Raw genomic sequence first — 18,214 nt, 5'->3', positions numbered from 1 at the left:
TCTCTGGCTGTGCCCAAAGAGGACACCTCAGGACTAGGCCAACAGCTGAGAGTTGTGGTGGGTCCTAGGAGCTGCTGGAGGGGGCGTTCTTGCAGCTGATGCCTTTGCTGTGGATTCTACCAGCTTCCTTGGGACTTTTCTCCCTCTCTTCTCTCCCCCCCCCCCCCCCAGGCATTTTTTTCTTTTAACCATACCAAGGGAGTGATGGGTGGCATAGCCCCTCCCCCTCAGCACTTGATGGCCAGTCAGGCCTAGCATCTGACCCAGACCCGGCCCCTGCCCCACAGCACCTGTGGGGGCTCTAGCAGGGCCTGTGGAGCTGGGGCGAGGGGCCCCAGAGCCAGCTCTTGGCAGCAAAGGGGCTGGGCTGAGACACTTGGCTGCCAGGGAGCTGGGGCTGCAGGGGACCAGGGTGTTCTGGCCCTGGAGCAGGCTCTTGCTGGAGGCAGGGACGTCAGACTGGCCCAGCCAGCGTGGGTGGTCATGTTCAGAGGCCACCACAGCTGTAGTGGGAGAACCCCTGGCCTGTGCCAGGCTTTAGCTGTTGCCCTGGGGCAGCTGTTGCTGCCTTGGTCCCCACATGGTCCCTTTCCATCCCAGCCAGCACTTGTCTGGCCACGTCCTCACTGGCCAAGCCCTGCGGCTAGTACATTTCCTGCAGAGGGCCCCGGCTGCTGCCTTATGCAGGCGTTCCCTGCGCTGTGCACCATTCCCCACTGGATTCATTGCTACTACTAACCTAATGCCAGGCTCTTCCAGGGCACCCCAGGGAACCATGCAGGGCTAAACACTGCAGCTGGGCACTAGGGCAACACCGCTGCTGGCAGGGGCAATCTTCCCCTTTCAGACTGGTCATGGGGAGCTCTTAACACAGTCCCAGGAATCAGCTGGTCCCGGGGCCCCTAGCACAACGACTGCTGGCAAGACTGAATTCTGCCCCACTCCCCAGGCTGGGTTTGCACCCAGACCATACAGGGCAGGAGGCTGGGTTGGTGCCACAGGGGTTGCACTAAGGGCATGTCTGTTAAACTCCCCCTGGAAGCCCCTTCCCCAGCCAGAGAGCAGGCCCTGGGCTCGCTGAGTTGAACAGCCTGGCTCCAACAGCCAGATGGTCCCACAGCCCCCAGCTGCTGCACCCACCTCTGCTGCTGGAAGAATGAAGAGCCACTGCTGCTCCCCAGCACCAGCTGCCAGCAGAGGGGCAGAGAGCAGGAGAGACCATGGCACACACCTGGGCTGGCCTGACCCGGCTTTGGTTCAGATTTACGGCTCAGCCACTTGTCTGCAGGCTAGCAGCGAGATCAGGAAACCAAAGCAGCTTTGATTTATTCTGAACCTAATTACAGACAGCTTTATGCTTGATTAGCAGGCAGCCTGACCAATTACAGCTTAGCAGGTGGCACGGGCAAGGCACAGGGATCCACAGAGGACAGAAGTTTGACAGAAGTAGGGCTCAGTCCAGTTTAAAAAATATTCAGTAGATGATGCAGAGGCAGCATGGAAGCATCTAGGTACCTCAACCTACAGGCACAACCCTCCTCCCCCTGCAAACCTCCAAGAACCGTGCTGTTAGAAGCAGCTAAAGGGAGGTTCCCACTAGGCAAGACTGCCCTTGCTAAACTCCTTCAGCGGTGGACCGGAGGGAGGCTCAAGGCTGCAGTTCTGGGATCTCTAACTGCAGGGAGGAATGCTAGAAGCACAGGGCAGGGGTTGTCTCATTCTTTGTATCTTTGGAGCCTTTGAGCAAAAAGATTCACTCTGGTCCCCAAGCACAGAGCTCCTGCCCATTCCAGCCCCCACCGGTCTGCTCCCTGGCTGGCTGAGATGACTAGGGGTGAGTCCCATGTCCTGCGAAAGACAGGTACCTGCTGTGCACCAATGCACCACGTTTCTCTGACACGTGAGCCACGCTGCCCGGTGATTTGGCCGGTCGGAGCTGTCTGTGCCCCACTTCCCTTCCCCTCCCACAATCAACTTCCACCTCAGACAAACTACATCTCTCTCCACCACCCTCTCTCAGCCCCAGACCCCCCCAGGCAGCGGCTCCTCCGCCCCCGCGAAGGAAAACGCCGCGTCTCCAAGGAACCTCCGGCTGGCACTGGCCGACAATCACGCCGGCTGCGGGGCACCGCTCACTTGCGGGCAGTGGCGTAGTGCGTGTTGAACCAGTCGCACGTTTCCTTCACAGCTGTGGGGGAAGGGGGAGGGCAGTTAGACAGCAGGCAACGGGGCAGGCAGCCCCTCAGGGCTCTGCGTGTGGCGCACTAGGCCGTTTGTTCACCACTGCCCTCGCACGGGGGGCAGATTCCGCTGGCTTCCCTAAGCGTCCTTTTCTCCCTACGGGTGTTACTATGATGACCCCAGAGCCAGGGCACATGCGGGAGGTGCGTGCTGATTGGATGCAGAGGGAGCACATGGCGCGCTCTGTCAATGCTGTGTCCAATCCCAGCACTGCTATTGGCATCGCCAGCAAATGTAGGTACGCAAGCGCCGTCAGCAAAAACACCCTGTCCCAGGCAAGTGTTGTGGTTGCCATGATCTGGTGGCCCTCTGAGATGGAGGGCCACTTGTGGCCTACCCACTAGCCCCCACTGCCCTACAGCCTGAAGCATCCCAGCCTGCGGCAGCCCCATCGCTGCACCGTCCTGGCCCTACCACCAGGGCCGCTGCCTCAGTTTCCCACAGCCTCTCTTCGATTGCTTGGTGCATGCACCCCGCTATGCCTGGGGCTGAGCTCCCAGCACCCACCAGAGATAGAACGCCTCCCCGCGCACCCTCGCCTCCCCGCGCACCCTCTCCACCCCCGCGGGAGGCAGCGGGGAGATGGGGACAGGAATGCCAGGGCGGTGCCGGAGCAGCGCACCATTCCGGCCTTACCTCGTTTGAATGGCGTGAACTGGAAATCGGGCAGGTGCCGCCTCAGCTTGCCGTTGCTGGCTGTTTTCTTGAACTGCCCGTCGGATTTCGTGGTGTCGAACTGGACGCCGAGGGGGGGGGCGTGAGGGAAAACAAGCTTCTACCTGTTTGAGCCTCCTGCCGTGCGGGGGCGCCCCCTACTGGGAGCAGCCAGGCAGGACGAGAGCTGGGACCGTGGTAGCAAAGGTCGACTTTGCCCAACACAAAGGTGGGCAGCTGTCCTGTTCCTGACCTGAGCCTTAACCAGAAGGTCTTGCTGGGGGGTTATTCCTGAGCAGCCGGGCGCAGGGGTGAGCAGAGAGTGATCCCACGGGGGCATCCCTTGCGCCCGTTGTTTGCAGGCAAGAGGGGAAGCAGCTAACAGTACAGGGGCCCCTAGCTCCATCTGGAACGTACCACGAATGGAAGACGTCGTCTCCCAGGGACGCCCGGTAGCGGAGACCTCAGTGGCCTGAACTGCCAAGCCCAGAGGACCCCCCGGGAAGCGGCGAGAGGCCGGCGCACAAGCCACTTCAACCTGGGCCAGACCTAGCCCTGGAGAACACGCAGCCGGGAACAATCATGCACCGGCTCAGCTGGGAACTCCCGAGATGTTCAAATGTGACCAGGCGCCCCCTCCCAGGGTGCACACGGGAGTTGGGGGCCCTGAGAGCCGGGCGCAGCTCAGGGTGGCAGGGCACCAGAGCCGCCGTTCGGCCTCAGCGGTGTCAAAAGATACAATCAGCTCTCCCCGGAAGTCCATGGCTTCCACCACGCTCTCCGCAGCTTCCCTTATAGACACCTCATCCTCTTCTCCAACTGCACAGAGAGCCAGGGTGAGCCGGGCCCCTGCCGCCCACTCGCGCTGTCCCCGGCGCCTCCTTCCAGAGGCGGGGCTGGGGGCTCAGAACCTGCAGCCGCCTCTCATGCCAGCCTGGCGGATTCAGGCTCGGCCTGCGGGGGGCGCTGCACTGAATCTGCCACAGCAGCAGAGGGGGGGCAGGGGCAGGAGTGGGGGGATGGAACCCCCGGGGGTCTCCGCCAAATGGGCCAGGGCTGGGAGCCGGTCAGAGGAAAGGACTGGCATGCCGGTGGGGTTGGGGGGGGGGAGTGGAGGGGAGAAATGGGGGAGGGAGGGGCGCCTCACCTGAGAGGATGATGGGCTCCACCTCGTCGTACTCCCGTAGGACCCAGACAAAGAGCCGCGCCAGGTCCTGTGGGCACGAAGGGGCAGCTCGCAGTCCCTGCTCCAGCCGCCATGCTCCAGTTCGGGGCTATCAGAGAGCCCCTCTCCCCGGCTCGTGCACAGGGCTGGATGTGCAAGCTGGGATCTGTCCTAAGTTTACGGGCAGGGGCACTTACCAGCTGGGCGCGCTGAACGTGGCAACAGGCTGTCCCCGAGAGCAGGGAGCGAACAGCAAACCTGGCCCAGGGGCCTACAGGGACAGCCTAGGCATATGCCAGCGTGGGCTCACGCAGGGCTGCATGGCTTCAGAGCTCCCTCCGCCAGACTCCCCATCTGAACACCCTCCCCCCCACGATGGAAGTGGGGCCCCGCCAGTCCAAGGCCAGCACCCTCATTCACAGCCCTGCTAGCGGCTGCCAGCCTCCCAAACCTCTGGAATTTGCTCCGGGAAAGCAGGGCCGGGTCTGAACGGGCTGGACTCCGTGAAGGGGGCGCCTACCAGAGAGTAGATGAACTGTCTCCTGGGCTTTCCCGTCCCCCAGACCGTGAGAGCCGTGCCGTTTTCTGTAGGGCAATGACAAGAACGGCCATTAGTGGAGGTGCCACTCGCAACACTGGCCTGGCCCCCCACAGGCCCCGGTGCCCACCACGCTCAGCCAAATACCCTCGAATGCACACCCAAAGCCAGCCCGGGGAAGCGCTACATCGCAGCCCTCTCAAACCCAGGTGCAGCCCCCAAAGACCACAGACCCCAGCGTGCCATCCTCCAGCTTGACACAAGGGGCTGCTAGTTGCCATGGCGTCGGACTGGCCCTTCTCTTTCCTCATTGGCTGGGATTCGAGCATGGCCCCTTCCTCGACACTGCACGGAAATCGTTTGCTAGTGTCACTCCTGCTGGGAGAGGCAAAGCCCAGCCTAGAGCCAAGCGAGAAGGGAGGAATCCAACTCTTGTGGCTCTCAGGAACTTGCCCTCCAATAACTAACTCCTGGGGGAATTCTCCACCACTGCGCACGTGCATGATTAACAAGCTGTGCATATTTGTAATTTTTTTGCACAGAAAAAAAGTGTCGGCAAATGGCTGCAGTTCTACCTATTGCCCCACAGAGGGCGCTATTTTCCCCCTCCCCGGAACAGAGCCACCCCTGCAGAAAAGCACTTTGGCTGGAAAGCTGCTGCTGTTCTGCCTCTTGCCCACCAGAGGGGGCTCTAGTGACCCAGCAGGGCAGCAGCACCAGCCAGGTGTGGAAGAGAAAGCGCCTGCAGAGCCCTCTTCATAGCGCCTGTCAGGCCACGTCAGGGGCTACGGGGAGAGACAGCAGGCAGCTGCTGGGGGGGCAGTTAGGGGCTTATAAGGGTTTGTGGGGGAGCACTGGGGTAGGGGCTGAATGCAAGTGGAGGTGCAGGGCAGGGTTCCCTCTAATTTTTCCCATCCAGGTGCAGAATCATGTTCATATGTGCAGCAAGGCAAGTGCACCACCAGTAGACACACAGGCTGCCAGCGGTGGGCACTCAACTTCCAGGGAGCACTAGTGCAGGGCCACGTAAGTATGGGGGGAGTGGGTGTCCAAGTGCAGGTGGAGACACATGGAAAGGGGGTACAAGGACACATGGGGGTGCTCGGACACACGAGGACAGGGGCAGATGCACCTGTCTGAATGAGAGGGCCAGCCAGAGTCTGCATGAAAGAAGCTCCCTAAAAATCCCATCCCTTCCCCCAAAAGCACTGGCCCATACTTTTCCCACCCCACAAAGGTCACACGCAGACTCCTTCCCAGCTATTATTCCTTCTTCCTCAGCTCCTCCGTTACCCCAACTCCTCCCAGCCTTTGCACTGCTTTTTTTTTTGGTGGGGGGGGGGGGGGTTTGCAGGAAATACGGGTCTGTACTGTAGTTTCAATGAATTATTACTCAGAGCTCTGTATTAACACACTTAGTAAAAAATCTATTTGTCCTGGATTTTCCTTGTTGCTTGTATTGAGATTACTCTAGAATATCAGTCAGCAAGTATAACTACCAAAAATTATAGAAACCGGTGGGATTATATTGTGTTATTTTGACAAATATGCAGAATTTTGCAGAATTTGAAAATACCGCAAGCACAATCTTTTATTTTTTGGTGCAGATTTTCCCCAGCAGCAAACTATAGCAGAAACTCTGTTAGCAGCCCTGCAGCTAGGGCTGCCCAGCCATGTTCCCTCCTATCTTTTTCATCCATGTGCAGAATAAATGTTATGTGCACTGAGCTATGTGCAAATGTGCACCACCAGTAGAAACAAAAAACCTAGCGGTGGCCAGCATCTGAATCTCTCCTGAGTAGCTGCACAAGCCCCCAGTGTACAGGGAACACTCACTAAGCAGGGAGGTTAGTTATACCATAAAAAAACCACAAGATCCCAACGGCCAGGTGCAAAGAACAGAAAGACAAATGGATTTTGCTAACCAAATAATTTGCAGTAACCTCTTTCAGCTGTGCATCTTAAAGCACATTACCAACAGCAGCCAATTAACTCATATACGAGGAAGGGAAGGAACACCGGAGGATCCATTCACCCACTGCAGCAAGCTCTGGGGTGGAACACAGCACGGGTGTAACACACAGCAGCATTTTCAGACAGGTCGGGATAGGATACTAAGAACCTCACAATTTCATTAGGAACAAAAAAGTCACATGACTTTCCTCCGCCAATAGGAAGGGTCTTTGCTGCCCATGCTGCTCTAAGAGGAACACCCCATTGGCTGGAGTATAAAGCTGAGACCCAAATGAAGGCCCCCACTTACTCTTTGCCAGGTACACCTTGTGGATCAGTCCCGGCAGGACGTGCCCGTCCTCGATGTTGAAGTTATCGTGAGGCCCGAAGACATTGGTGGGGATCACGGCGGTGAATCGGCAGCCGTGCTGTTGGAAATACCCCCTGGAGAGGGGCAGAGCGCCAGGGCCGGTGAGTCACTCGCCCAGTGGCATGTTTCGGGCAGCCGAGGGCTGTGAGCACACGAGTCGCTGTCCCCGCTCCGTGGACCAGGGTCTAACCCTGTTCCTCCAGCCGGGCTTAGGGAAACGGACAGGGGCTGGCCAGCCTCTCTAGGGGCAGCTGCCTGCTCCAACCCCTCCCTCCCTGTGCCAGAGAGCAGAGGAAGAAACTACCCAACAGCAGAGCCATCCCTGTCCACAGGATGAATCAGGGCGGCTGCCCCAGACCCTGCACTTTGGCAGCCCTGCAGCAGCTGCTCTAGCCCTCCTAAGGATGGGAGGGACCTGGGGGATTATGGGGCTTGGCACGGTGGTAGCAGGGGTCACTACACTGGTGGCGAGAGCCAGAGCGCCTGTTCCACCCCACCCTCTCTCCCGGCCCACTGCACCCGGCTTCTCCGCAGTAGCCACCATGGAGAAGTGGGGCACAGTGGCCTGGGAGGGTGGAGCAGACCAGGCGGCTGGGATCCAGCTCCTGCGTTGTGTGCGAGGCCCCTACTGCCACTGTGCCAGGCCCACTGTAATCCCCTGGGCCACGCTGCATGGGGGAAGGGGGCAGAGCTTGTGGGAGGGGGCGGAGCCTATGGCGAGGGGGTTGCCACAGGCCCCACACCCCCCTTGGGATGGCCACACCCAAGTGTGACACTTCTGACCAATCAGGAGCGACATGATAATGTGTATACACAGTCCTGCCTCTGGGGATCACGGGTCTGTTCGGAGATGTCGGGACTGGGTCGGTCCCTCCGCAGAGCCAAACAGTCTGGAGCTGGGGAGGAGCTGGACCGTACCTGTTCTGAATGTCGATCATTCTCTTGGCGTACGAGTACCCGAAGTTGGAGTCGTGCGGGGGCCCGTTGTGAATCTGGGGAGACGGAAACAGGGTTTCAGCCTCTGGTGCCTCGCCCCCGGGGAGGGAGGCGTAGGGAGAACAGACTGACGCTAGGTCTACACTGTAGTTAAGCCGGGGGCTCGACACCCAGGTTAGCCTCGCCTGTGTGCGAGCATCCCCCAGCAAAGCTCCCTCCCCTGCCCCCATGTGCTCGTGGTCTCTGCACTCGCCTGTGTGCGTTTGGGGCGTATCCCACAGGTCTCCGTGCCCAGATGCTCTAGGAGCCTTTCCCCATCCATCAGGTCAATTGCAAGAGAATGTGTCTGTGCTTCAGGAGGGGATTGTGAGAAGGCGCTGGAGGACTACTGGCTCTACCCCCGCTGGGACAGCTAACCCAGGCTCCACGCACCCCAGGGCCAGCCAGAGCTTTCTGTACGAGGAAGGGGCTGGTGTGAAGGCTGGCACCCAGGAAAGAGCCCAGATTAGCTGCGCGGTGCAGACACACCCTGAGTTTGGAGTGGGAGAGCAAGAGCTGCAGGGGGTACTGCCAGCCCTGGGCTCAGCTCACATCACACAGGCCATAGGCAGGCAGAGATGGGAGAAATCCTCTATGTGCCCTGAAGGCTCCTTATTCCTCTTGAGCGCCAGGCCCTGCGGATCCTGCTCGTTTGGCCAGAGGGATCGCTGTCGAACGTGCAGGCACATCAGTGCAAGGAGCGAGGGACAGCCCCTCCCCCCCCGTCAGGGCAGAGTGCTCTCACGCGGCCCCAGGCTGTCCCTACCATGGTCTCGTCAATAGGGTAGGTGGTCTTGTCCGGGAAGATGCAGGTGGAAAGGCAGGAGACGACTTTCTGCACGCCGAACTCGTACGCCGAGTGAAGCACGTTGTCGTTGATGTGCACGTTTCTCCGCTGGGGAAAGGTCCACGGGGCGTGAGCCGTCATGTTCTACCCGGACCCGTTCCTGCACGACCCACCCAGGTGGTGATGTTGCACCCCCATGCTTTTTCTGGAACTGGCTCCTCCCAGGACTCAGGTCTGCACCCTCCCTTGTAAGCCACCTCTCGTGGCAGTGGCAGCTCTGGACAAAGACATCACACCAGGGCCCACAGGTCCTGCCAGAGGGCTTTCACCACCCCCTCTCAGGGAGTTCAGCTGTCCCCTTCCCCATTCAGACTTGCACAGCCCTTTAATACAGTGACTCCTCAGGCACAGCCATTGCACCTGCAGGGAGGCCAGGAACAGGCCAGATCCACAGGCAGGTGAAGGGAGATCAGACAAGGAGGAGACACATATGTAAAGAGCCAACCAGGAGGCCACACACAGCCCAGACAAGGCCTGTATTGGCTCCATACTCTAACACACAGATCCAGCCCATGAAGACTACTCATCCCAGAATGCAATGCTCCACTAGGAGCAGCATAGACACAGCTCAGCTCAAGGAGGAGCACTGCATGCTGGGACTTGTAGTCATCCTTGAGCTGTCCGTCTATACCACTAGCAAGGTGACTGCAGGCCACTGAAACACATGAGCCAGCCCCAAGAAATCAGACCAAGCTGGGCTGAGCTAGGGGTGTGTGTGTGTATGCATGCGCAGGCGTGTGATTCAGAGAGACGGGGCAGGGGGGCCGACCCAGCTGCTAAGAAGCTGCACCCCTTCACCTGTGAGAGTCACCAGAGCCTGGGCAGAGCAGAGTCCCAGCCAAGGCCCTGCTGTTAAACTCCTGATGCAGGGCTGGTGCTGGGGACTCGCCATTAGCCACACAAGGGGCTGGGGGAAAGCAGTTCCCCGTTCATTTCCGAGGCCCACATATCCTGGTAACTCGACCAGAGGAGTCCTACCTGCAGCACCAGAAGGCCCAGCACCCAAGGGGTTAATGACTTTCTCCGCCCATTTAATAAACCCATTACTGGCACTGCCACACAATCATGGGAAGTCATGGCTCAGTGCCTCAATTTCCCTACAATTACAATGGCGCTAACCCAAACCTACACCCGGGAGGTAGGGGGCCCAGCCAGGGTTAATTCTGGAATGTCTGCAAAGCGCTCCCGAGTGCCTGGAGGAAGGGCAAAGGGGACCACAGAGCCGCGAGAGCCGGACCTGACGTTTCACCGCCGCATTTACCACCCTGGCCCTTACCCAGAAATCCAGGTTGTACTTGATGTTTTTGAAGAGGCCTCCCACCAAGGCGGCCAAGTGGATCACATGGGTGGGCCTGTGTTTCTCATACAGGGCTCTGGTCTCCGCAGCGTTCCTACAGGGGAGAGGAAACCACCAACAGAGCCCTCAGGGGCAAAGTCCAGCCCCTATCTGGCCCCGTGACCCCAGGGTCTCGGCACCTCAGTCTGGGGTATTTATCCTCCCGACCCCTGGGAGCCAGGCAGTGCTGCTACCCCCGTATTACAGTGGGGAAACTGAGGCACGCCACCACTTCCTCAAGGCCACAGGGGGAGTTCAATTCTCTGCTCTGCCACACACCCGGATCTTTCAGCCCCCAGACTAGCAGCAGCATCTCTGGGCCGTCCGCGTGTGGGTTGGACCCAAGCTGCGGGCTGGCCTGCGATGAGATGCGAGCGCTTGGGGAGGGGCCTGATGCCAGCTCTTGACCCAACAAGCACCACTGATGCGCAATTAGCTAACTGACTGTAAAGCCGTGGCAAGGACACCCTGCGAGCCAAGCGGAGGGCAACAGCTGACTGGTGGCCCCTTTAACTCCCAGTCAGGGAACACCCAAAGGATAACGCTGGCTGCGAAAAGGCCCCTGCACACTGCTTAGCGTTTGCCTGCTGACAGGCCCACGAGCGAGGGTTGGGGGTACGGGGAGGGGGGGAGAGGAAAGTGCCAGGGTTGGGATGAAGGGGCACTGTGCAGAGGTATGGGGCAAAGGGGGCACAATTCAGGGCTAGTGGTAAAGTGAGCACAAGATGGGGGAGCAGGGTGGGGGAGCCCATGGGTACCAGGGGAAATGGGGGGTACTCTGCCCACAAGGGTCAGGGGCACCAAAACACAAGTTCGCCCAGGACACATCTACCCTAAGGCCGGCCCTGATCTACTCCAGCTGGGTCTCAGCAAGAGGGACTGTCTGACTCTCCCCAGGAAAGCGGGTGGGGCTCAGGTGAGTGGCACCCATGGGGGAACGTGATTGGACGGAGTGAAATGCAGGCGAGGGGCTGCCCTTTAGGTTCTCTTGGCTGGGACTGGCCAGGCTCCTTAACGGATACAACAGGCTGCACCTGGCCTGGCAGCTGCAAGATGGAAACAAGGTGTGGGCAGAAGCCAGCAAGTGGAAGGTTGGACAGCAGAGATCTCTCAGGCAGGCCTAAAGGACGGGTCTGCATAGCCGTTCAAGGGAGCAGCCTCGCTGAGCCGAGGCCTAGTCTGGCCCTACAGCGCCCCTCACTCATCCCCCTTCCGTTCTCAAAGGCACAGGACCCCGGCCTCAGTGTCTGTGAGGATGACCCCGAATGCATTTGGATCTCCAGTGCGCTGCACAGGCACCACACCAGGGGCCCGGAAGAGCTCTCACATCCTGAGCACAGCTGCTCTCTGAGCAACCCCACCGCCACCTCCTTGCCACCTGTCGGATGACACCTCCAATTCGCTTTCATCCCATGACGCCGCAGATGGGAGGGGAGCCAGCGTCCCGGAGCAAAGCTGGAGCTAACACATGCAAGGCGGCATGGGCTCACTCCAGGGCTATGCCAACCCCTCCAAAACCCAGTGTAAACCAGAGGTGAACGTTCACCGGAGCATTGTGAACAAGACACGAGAAGCGATTCTCCCCCTCTACTCTGCGCGGATTAGGCCTCAACTGGAGTGTTGTGTCCAGTTCTTGGCACCACATTTCAGGAAAGATGGGAAGAAATTGGGGAAGGTCCAAAGAAGAGCAACAAAAATGATGAAAGGCCGTAATAGGAGCATTGCCAGCAGATCGAGGGAAGTGATTATTCCCCTTTATTCGGCACTGGGGACGCCACATCTGGAGTGCTGCAGCCAGTTTTGGGTCCCCACTACAGAAAGGATGTGGGGAAATTGGAAAGGGTCCCGTGGAAGGCAACCAAAATGATTGGGGGGCTGGAGCACATGACTTATCAGGACAGCCTGAGGGATTTGGGCTTGTTTAGTCTGCAGAAGAGAAGAGTGAGGGGGGATTTGAGAGCAGCCTTCAACTTCCTGAAGGGGGGTTCCAGAGAGGCTGGCGAGAGGCTGTTCTCAGTGGGGGCAGATGGCAGAACGAGAAGCAATGGGCTCAAGTTGCAGCGGGGGAGGTCTAGGTTGGAGATTAGGACAAACTCTTTCCCTAGGCGGGTGTGGAAGCGCTGGGCTGGGTTCCCTAGGGAGGGGTTGAAATCTCCACCCCTAGAGGTGTTCAAGTCCCAGCTTGCCAGAGCCCTGGCTGGGATGATTGAGTCGGGGTGGGTCCTGCTCTGAGCAGGGGGTTGGATTAGGTGCCTTCTGACGTCTCTTCCAACCCTAGGATTCCACGAATCTCTGACAACCTGTGTATGGCAGGGCCAGCACAGATCCTAGGTGCGTGCTCAGCTTGCTAGCTCAGGCAGGCCAGCCCTGTCTGGCTTTTGCGGTGTAGACCTATCTAGTTTAGGGGGGAGAAAGTAGGGGCTTGACAGTCTCAGCTCACGTCTGGCTTCAGCCACACAATTCTGCCAACCCACCTCCATCCTATCATACATCACTCTCTTGCTAGTCCAGCCCTGGCCTTCACGCAAAGCTCTGCCCCTCACCCGCTGCTCGCTCCATTCCTGGGCCTCCCTGCCGAGGGGCCTGCCTCAGTCTGGCACCGCAGCAGAGTTCTGTAACAGGGCCTGGGACGAGGCCCGAACCCTCTGCTCCACGTGCCTCGTTTTCCCTGCTCTGCGGAGGGTATGAGCCCTGCTCCCCAGAGACTAGCGCGAGAGCCCTCTCCAGCAGGCCACCCCAACACGGACGGGGCATTTCACACAGTAACAAAGAGAAAAGCAGAGCCCAGGACTCACGTTAAGTCAGCATCCTTGGAGCACACGAAGATCCACTCTTCATCTGGCCTGCCCTCGCCATCAGCCACCACCTTTTCGATGGCTCTTCCCACCAGGCCCGTGCCACCGGTCACCAGGATGCGCTTTGGCTTCGATTCAGCCGGCTCCGTCATGGCAACAAGCTCTGCAGGGCGGGAGAGGAGGCCATTCATCCCAACTCCTCTCGGAGGCATGGCGCCAGGGCGCTGTGACAGCCCCTGCTGCCAGCCTGCCTGGCCCGGCAAAGCTGCACATGCCAGGGGCACGTGTGAGCTGGGCAGGGGCAGGAATCCTGGCAGGGTTAGCAAGCCTGACTTCCCATTTCCCCCATGTCAGCAAAGCCCCGCTTGGAAGGTGATGGGCAAACCAGGGTCCTGAACAGCAGGGATGTAAGTTTAACCAGGAGTTTAACCAGGAGCAGGGCCAACAGCCAGAGCCACATCCCAGATGTCGGGAGGGGAGAGCACACAGGGTCACGGGCATCAATTTTCTTCAACTGGGTCACGACAAAAAAAGTTTGAAAACCGCTGGCTTAGAGTATAAGCTGGCCCTGCTCCTGGGGAGCCGTCTCCGCAGTATAAGCCTTATACTGAAAAGCCTGCAGCACAGGGAGGCAGCCGGCTCCCCAGGAGATGCGAGGGCACCCCTCCACCATCCTTCCCTCCCAAGTCCCACCCAGCCAAAACCAGTGAACCATGTACCCGCTAGGATTTTAAACCATTGCGCCAATTAGTAGAGAAGAGATCTGGTGAATGTGTGCTCTCTCCGTCACTCCACTGCCATCCAGCGGCTGTTTGGGGAAATGGTTTTGCTAGGTCTCAGTATTACAAGACTCCCCACCCAAGAGGTGACCTATTTGATGTCAGAGATGCAAAGCACCAAATAAGGAACTAACACCTTCCCTCACACCAGCCAAGAGGCCACATGCAGCAGGAACTGCCTACACTGAAGCAAAAGTTTTAATCATTTTTCAAGGCATCTTTAACAAAAGCACTAGACTCAGAGGCTGCGTCTAGACTGGCAAGTTTTTCCGCAAAAGCAGATGCTACACTGGCCGCTTGAATTTGCGCAAGAACACTGACGATCTCACGTAAGATTGTCAGTGTTCTTGCGCAAATACTATGCTGCTCCCGTTCGGGAAAAAGCCCTCTTGAGCAAATGTATTTGAGTAAGAGGGCCAGTGTAGACAGCTAAAAACTGTTTTGCGCAAAAAAGCCCTGATGGTGAAAATGGCGATCGGGGCTTTCTTGCGCAAAACCACATCTAGATTGGCACGGACCCTTTTCCACAAAAAGTGCTTTTGCACAAAAGCGTCCATGCCAATCTAGACGCTCTTTTCCGCAAATGCTTTTAACGGAAAAACTTTTCCGTTAAAAGCATTTGCGGAAAATCATGCCCGTCTAGATGTAGCCGGAGATCGTTCTATGGGAATTATAGACATCATCCACTCAGGAGGGCCAGCCTGAAAACATCTACCTACAACTGCAGCAGGTAGCTGCTGCAAACACTAGAGCACTGAAAGCATCTGGAGACTTTTTTCCAAAGTATTTCCCTTGTGCATTTAGCAGCACTTTGCAAGAGGCTGTTTACCTTACCAGCAGCAAAGGCAGGAAGCAGGTGTGTGCAGAGGAAACAAGGCTAAGGTGGTATTAGCCCCACACCATTTCCAAAGACCCATATGAATGTTATCTGAGATGCAGAAAAACGCTTGCAATTTAATGGAGCAACTACAAAATATGTTATACCTGCTAGTTAAAGCGTGTTTTCTAAGATTTTAAAAAGTAGTTAAAAAAGCCACCTTATCAGTGTCCCTTAGATTTCTTTGCTCCTGCAGAGTCCTCAATGCAAAAATGAAAGTGATCCTCAACAATTTCTCTATTCAAGCTGCATGAAGGGACAGAAATAAATCAGGTACTGGATCTCTAATTAATTAATTAATTACTCACTGCTCACCCCTTCCCCAGCACTCCCATTTCAAGAATTCTCACATACATTGCAAATGTGAAAAAAACTAAGCATCCCCAGGTAGATGAATATAGTTGTGCAGGAGTCAGCAATTGACAAGTTATTTTTCTTAATGTTCAGTCTTTCAAGAACTGTTGCTCTGTTGTTGGCTTTGGGATGGTGTCTCTATTTGGAGACGCTGTTGCAAACAGCAAGAGTGTTTGTTCTCTGCCTTCGTCGGTCAGAGCCATTTCTTGGGGGCACAGTTGCTTTCTGGAAACTGGGCACAAGTGTCGGAGCTGAGATTTCTGGAGGAGCTGAGGGACTGCGTGCCATTTACGACCACCTCTGTTTTAGGACTGGAGCACAGAGCGCAAACAAGTTACAAATATACGGAGGCCAGGTCGGCACTACAAACGTACAGCGCTCCGGGGATAGATGTGCATGGAGAGATGCAGTTACACTGACCTAAACTCGGTTAGGAACAATGCTACATTAACGTGCAGGCTTTTCCCCTCAACACAGCCGTGGCCTCTCATGGAGGTGAATTAACCATACTGACACAGAAGCCTAGCAGTGTCTTCACTGAAGAGCCACAGCGACACAGGAGGCTGTATTTTTAGTGTAGACCGGCCCTCAGACCCGTCCACGACAGATTTCTCCTCCACTGGAGGCTGGCGATCAAGGCCCAGGGGCGGATGAGAGTTTTGCAGGGCCCAGAGCAGCACAATATTGCGGGGCCCTCCCTTTGGAGAAAAAAGAGAAAAAAGGGTCCCCCCCCCCGTGCCCACTCCTCCAGTAGCCCCACACTGATCATGTGAGCTACCCCCTCCTCATCCCCTCTCCTAACACCTCCCTCTATACACCTGCCCTGCCTCTCTCCTCTGCTGCTGGTCCCTCCCTTGCAGGTGTCTGCCCTTCTGCTTCACCCCAGAATCTACTGGCACCTGCACCTTCCCTTACCCCTGCACCCTCCTGGTGCCTCCCCCTTCCCTTACTGCCCCTGCCCCTTTTGCCCTCTTTCTCCCTGAAGCCCACCCCCTCACCACCCTCTGCCCCCATTCCCCTCATGCCCCTGTGCCCTCACATGCCTTGCTCCATCTCCGCCTTCCTCACACCCACCCCTCCTTTCAAGCCTTCTCCCAGCATCTCCCCCTACCCCCTCTAGCCCCCAATTCCCTTACCCTCTCCTCTCCCAGCATCGCCCTGTCCCCCCCCCCCCATTGACACCTCCCCTCCTGCCCTTTTCCTCATTGTGTCCACTTGGCCCCCTGGCATTTGTCTCACCTCCTCTTTCTTCTCCTGACCTGCCCTCCTCCCCTCCCCTCAGCACAAGCCCCTTCCTCTGCCATCCACCTTCTGCCTTCCAGTGTGCAGGGTGGCCGTGGCCCCGGCCCAGGCCATGTGCCGAACCATGTGGTGCAACTCTGGGCTGCGTGGTTTTAAAGTCCTGGGCCGTGGCATCACACCATGCCACGCCACGCCACGCCGTCTCCCCTCTCAGCTGTTGCGCGTTGTTTCAGCATGCCGCGCATGCGCTCCCTCGGCCCCACGTGACCCGTAGTGGGGAATTTCAAAAGTGCAGGGCTGCGGAGCCCTGCCACAATCTCCCCCCCTTCTTCCCCAGCAGCCGCCGGCCGGCCCTTCGGCGGATGGCCCACCGGGAAATTCCTGGTATCCCGCCAGGCCAGTCTGCCCCAGGCGCTGGCACGGGGCCTATTGAAGCATGGGGCCCATTGAAGCATGGGGCCTGGGGCAGCCGCCCCGCTCGCCCTGCCCTATATCCACCGCTGTCAAGGCCCACCAGCTGCCACCATTGAGCGGGCAGGCAACAGCGTTAGGACCCCCATTTTATGGCTGGGGAAGCCTAGACAGAAGCGCAGCGATTTTGCCGAGGACACAGGCGAGTCAATGACCAGGATGATAACCGGACCCTTGATGACCTCAGTGGATTTAGTGCCGCTCACACCTGCAAGCATTGATTGACAGGTGTGTGGGTTTTGCCCCTCCCCTGCTTCCATGGCATGACTGTCATGCGGAAATCCACCACCAAACCCCCATCTCCCCAGGGGAGAGGATGAGGCCCCGCGTCCTCGTTAAATGCTGGCAGCTTTTGGGGATCAGGAAGAGTCTGGAAGTAGCTCCCCTCTGCACTGGGGCAGGGAAATGCAGCAGCAGCCCCACAGATGCCCTGAGGACCCTGGTCTGCTTTATGGGACACCAATGGCCCCTCGGGGCAAGGCGACCTCGCCCCATCTACTGGGCCCCGTGCAGAGACATCTCACTGCTCCCAGGCTGGGCTCGCCAGCCACCAGCACCCGGCATGGGAATCAGTGTCCACAGGCGCAGACTGACTTCTACATGGGGGGCAGCTCGCCAACAGGCCATGCAAAGCGGGGGGGGGGTCTGAGCCTGTCCAAGACAACACCCCAAAACTACACCCATGTGGGTGTCCTGTCACCCTGGGGTCCCACATACCGGCCCCCAACACTCTTCACACAAGCACCCCCTTCTTCCTCCCCCCGCCCCCCCCACGCCAGGGCCCCCCTTCTTCCTCCCCCCGCTCCCCCACGCCAGGGCCCCCCTTCTTCCTCCCCCGCCCCCCCCCGCCAGGGCCCCCCCTTCTTCCTCCCCCGCTCGGGCCCCCCTCTTCTTCCTCCCCCCACCCCCCCACGCCAGGGCCCCCCCTTCTTCCTCCCCCCGCCCCCCCACGCCAGGGCCCCCCCTTCTTCCTCCCCCCGCCCCCCCCGCCAGGGCCCCCCTCTTCTTCCTCCCCCCGCCCCCCCACGCCAGGGCCCCCCTTCTTCCTCCCCCCGCCCCCCCCGCCAGGGCCCCCCCTTCTTCCTCCCCCGCCCCAGTCCCCTCCCGGTCCCACCTGTGCCGCGCTGGCCGCTCCCCCGCCGCCCGGCTCCGCTTCCGCCAGCCCCGAGTCCGGGTCGCTCGCACGTCGCGGCCCGCGGGGCTCGCTGGGAAATGTAGTCCGGGCCCCGCCCACCGGACAGACAGACGGGGGGGGGGGCACAGGCTGGGGTGGAGCCGAGAGGCCAGGGACAGACAGACAGACGGGGGGGGGGCACAGGCTGGGCTGGAGCCGAGAGGCCAGGGACAGACAGACGGGGGGGGGGGGGGAGGCACAGGCTGGGGTGGAGCCGAGAGGCCAGGGACACAGACGGGCGGACAGCTGCAAGGACAGACGCAGGGGCACTGATGGACTCAGGGATGCTGGGACCCATGGACCACTCCTCATATTCGGCTCTTACGTTGCACTTATCACCCGAGGGACGCACGCTACCCTGGTGCGGGCAGCTGGACAGACGCTCGGACTCGCATCTCCCCCAAGGGGGTCTCTGACACCTGGGCTACTGCCCCTGTTCTGAA

At 58.8% G+C, this 18,214-nt stretch overlaps 1 protein-coding gene across 4 annotated transcripts; it reads right to left on the bottom strand.

Moving 5' to 3' along the window:
- Window positions 1-1,301: 1,301 nt before the first annotated feature.
- Window positions 1,302-17,812, bottom strand: GFUS (GDP-L-fucose synthase). Of its 4 annotated transcripts, none has more exons than XM_089776136.1 (12): window positions 17,712-17,804; window positions 14,638-14,776; window positions 12,875-13,037; window positions 10,020-10,134; window positions 8,663-8,791; window positions 7,840-7,913; window positions 6,862-6,995; window positions 4,581-4,645; window positions 4,043-4,109; window positions 3,635-3,714; window positions 2,878-2,977; window positions 1,302-2,188 (listed from the first exon to the last, which is right to left on the bottom strand). In XM_089776136.1, exons 3-12 carry the CDS (start codon window positions 13,024-13,026, stop codon window positions 2,133-2,135), a joined length of 972 nt encoding a protein of 323 aa, XP_089632262.1. In that variant the 5' UTR covers window positions 13,027-13,037; window positions 14,638-14,776; window positions 17,712-17,804; the 3' UTR covers window positions 1,302-2,132. The 4 variants fall into 4 exon arrangements, with proteins under 4 accessions (XP_089632262.1, XP_089632260.1, XP_075776098.1 ...); XM_089776134.1 differs by having other exon boundaries at window positions 14,691-14,776; XM_075919983.2 differs by lacking the exon at window positions 17,712-17,804 and adding an exon at window positions 15,399-15,571 and having other exon boundaries at window positions 14,691-14,776.
- Window positions 17,813-18,214: the final 402 nt, after the last annotated feature.

Source organism: Pelodiscus sinensis, chromosome 2 (genome assembly GCF_052426305.1).
Source record: "Pelodiscus sinensis isolate ZL-2025 chromosome 2, ASM5242630v1, whole genome shotgun sequence".
Classification (NCBI taxonomy): domain Eukaryota; kingdom Metazoa; phylum Chordata; order Testudines; family Trionychidae; genus Pelodiscus; species Pelodiscus sinensis.
The sequence above is the reverse complement of the archived record's forward strand: the minus strand, read 5'-3'. Positions and strand labels throughout refer to the sequence as shown.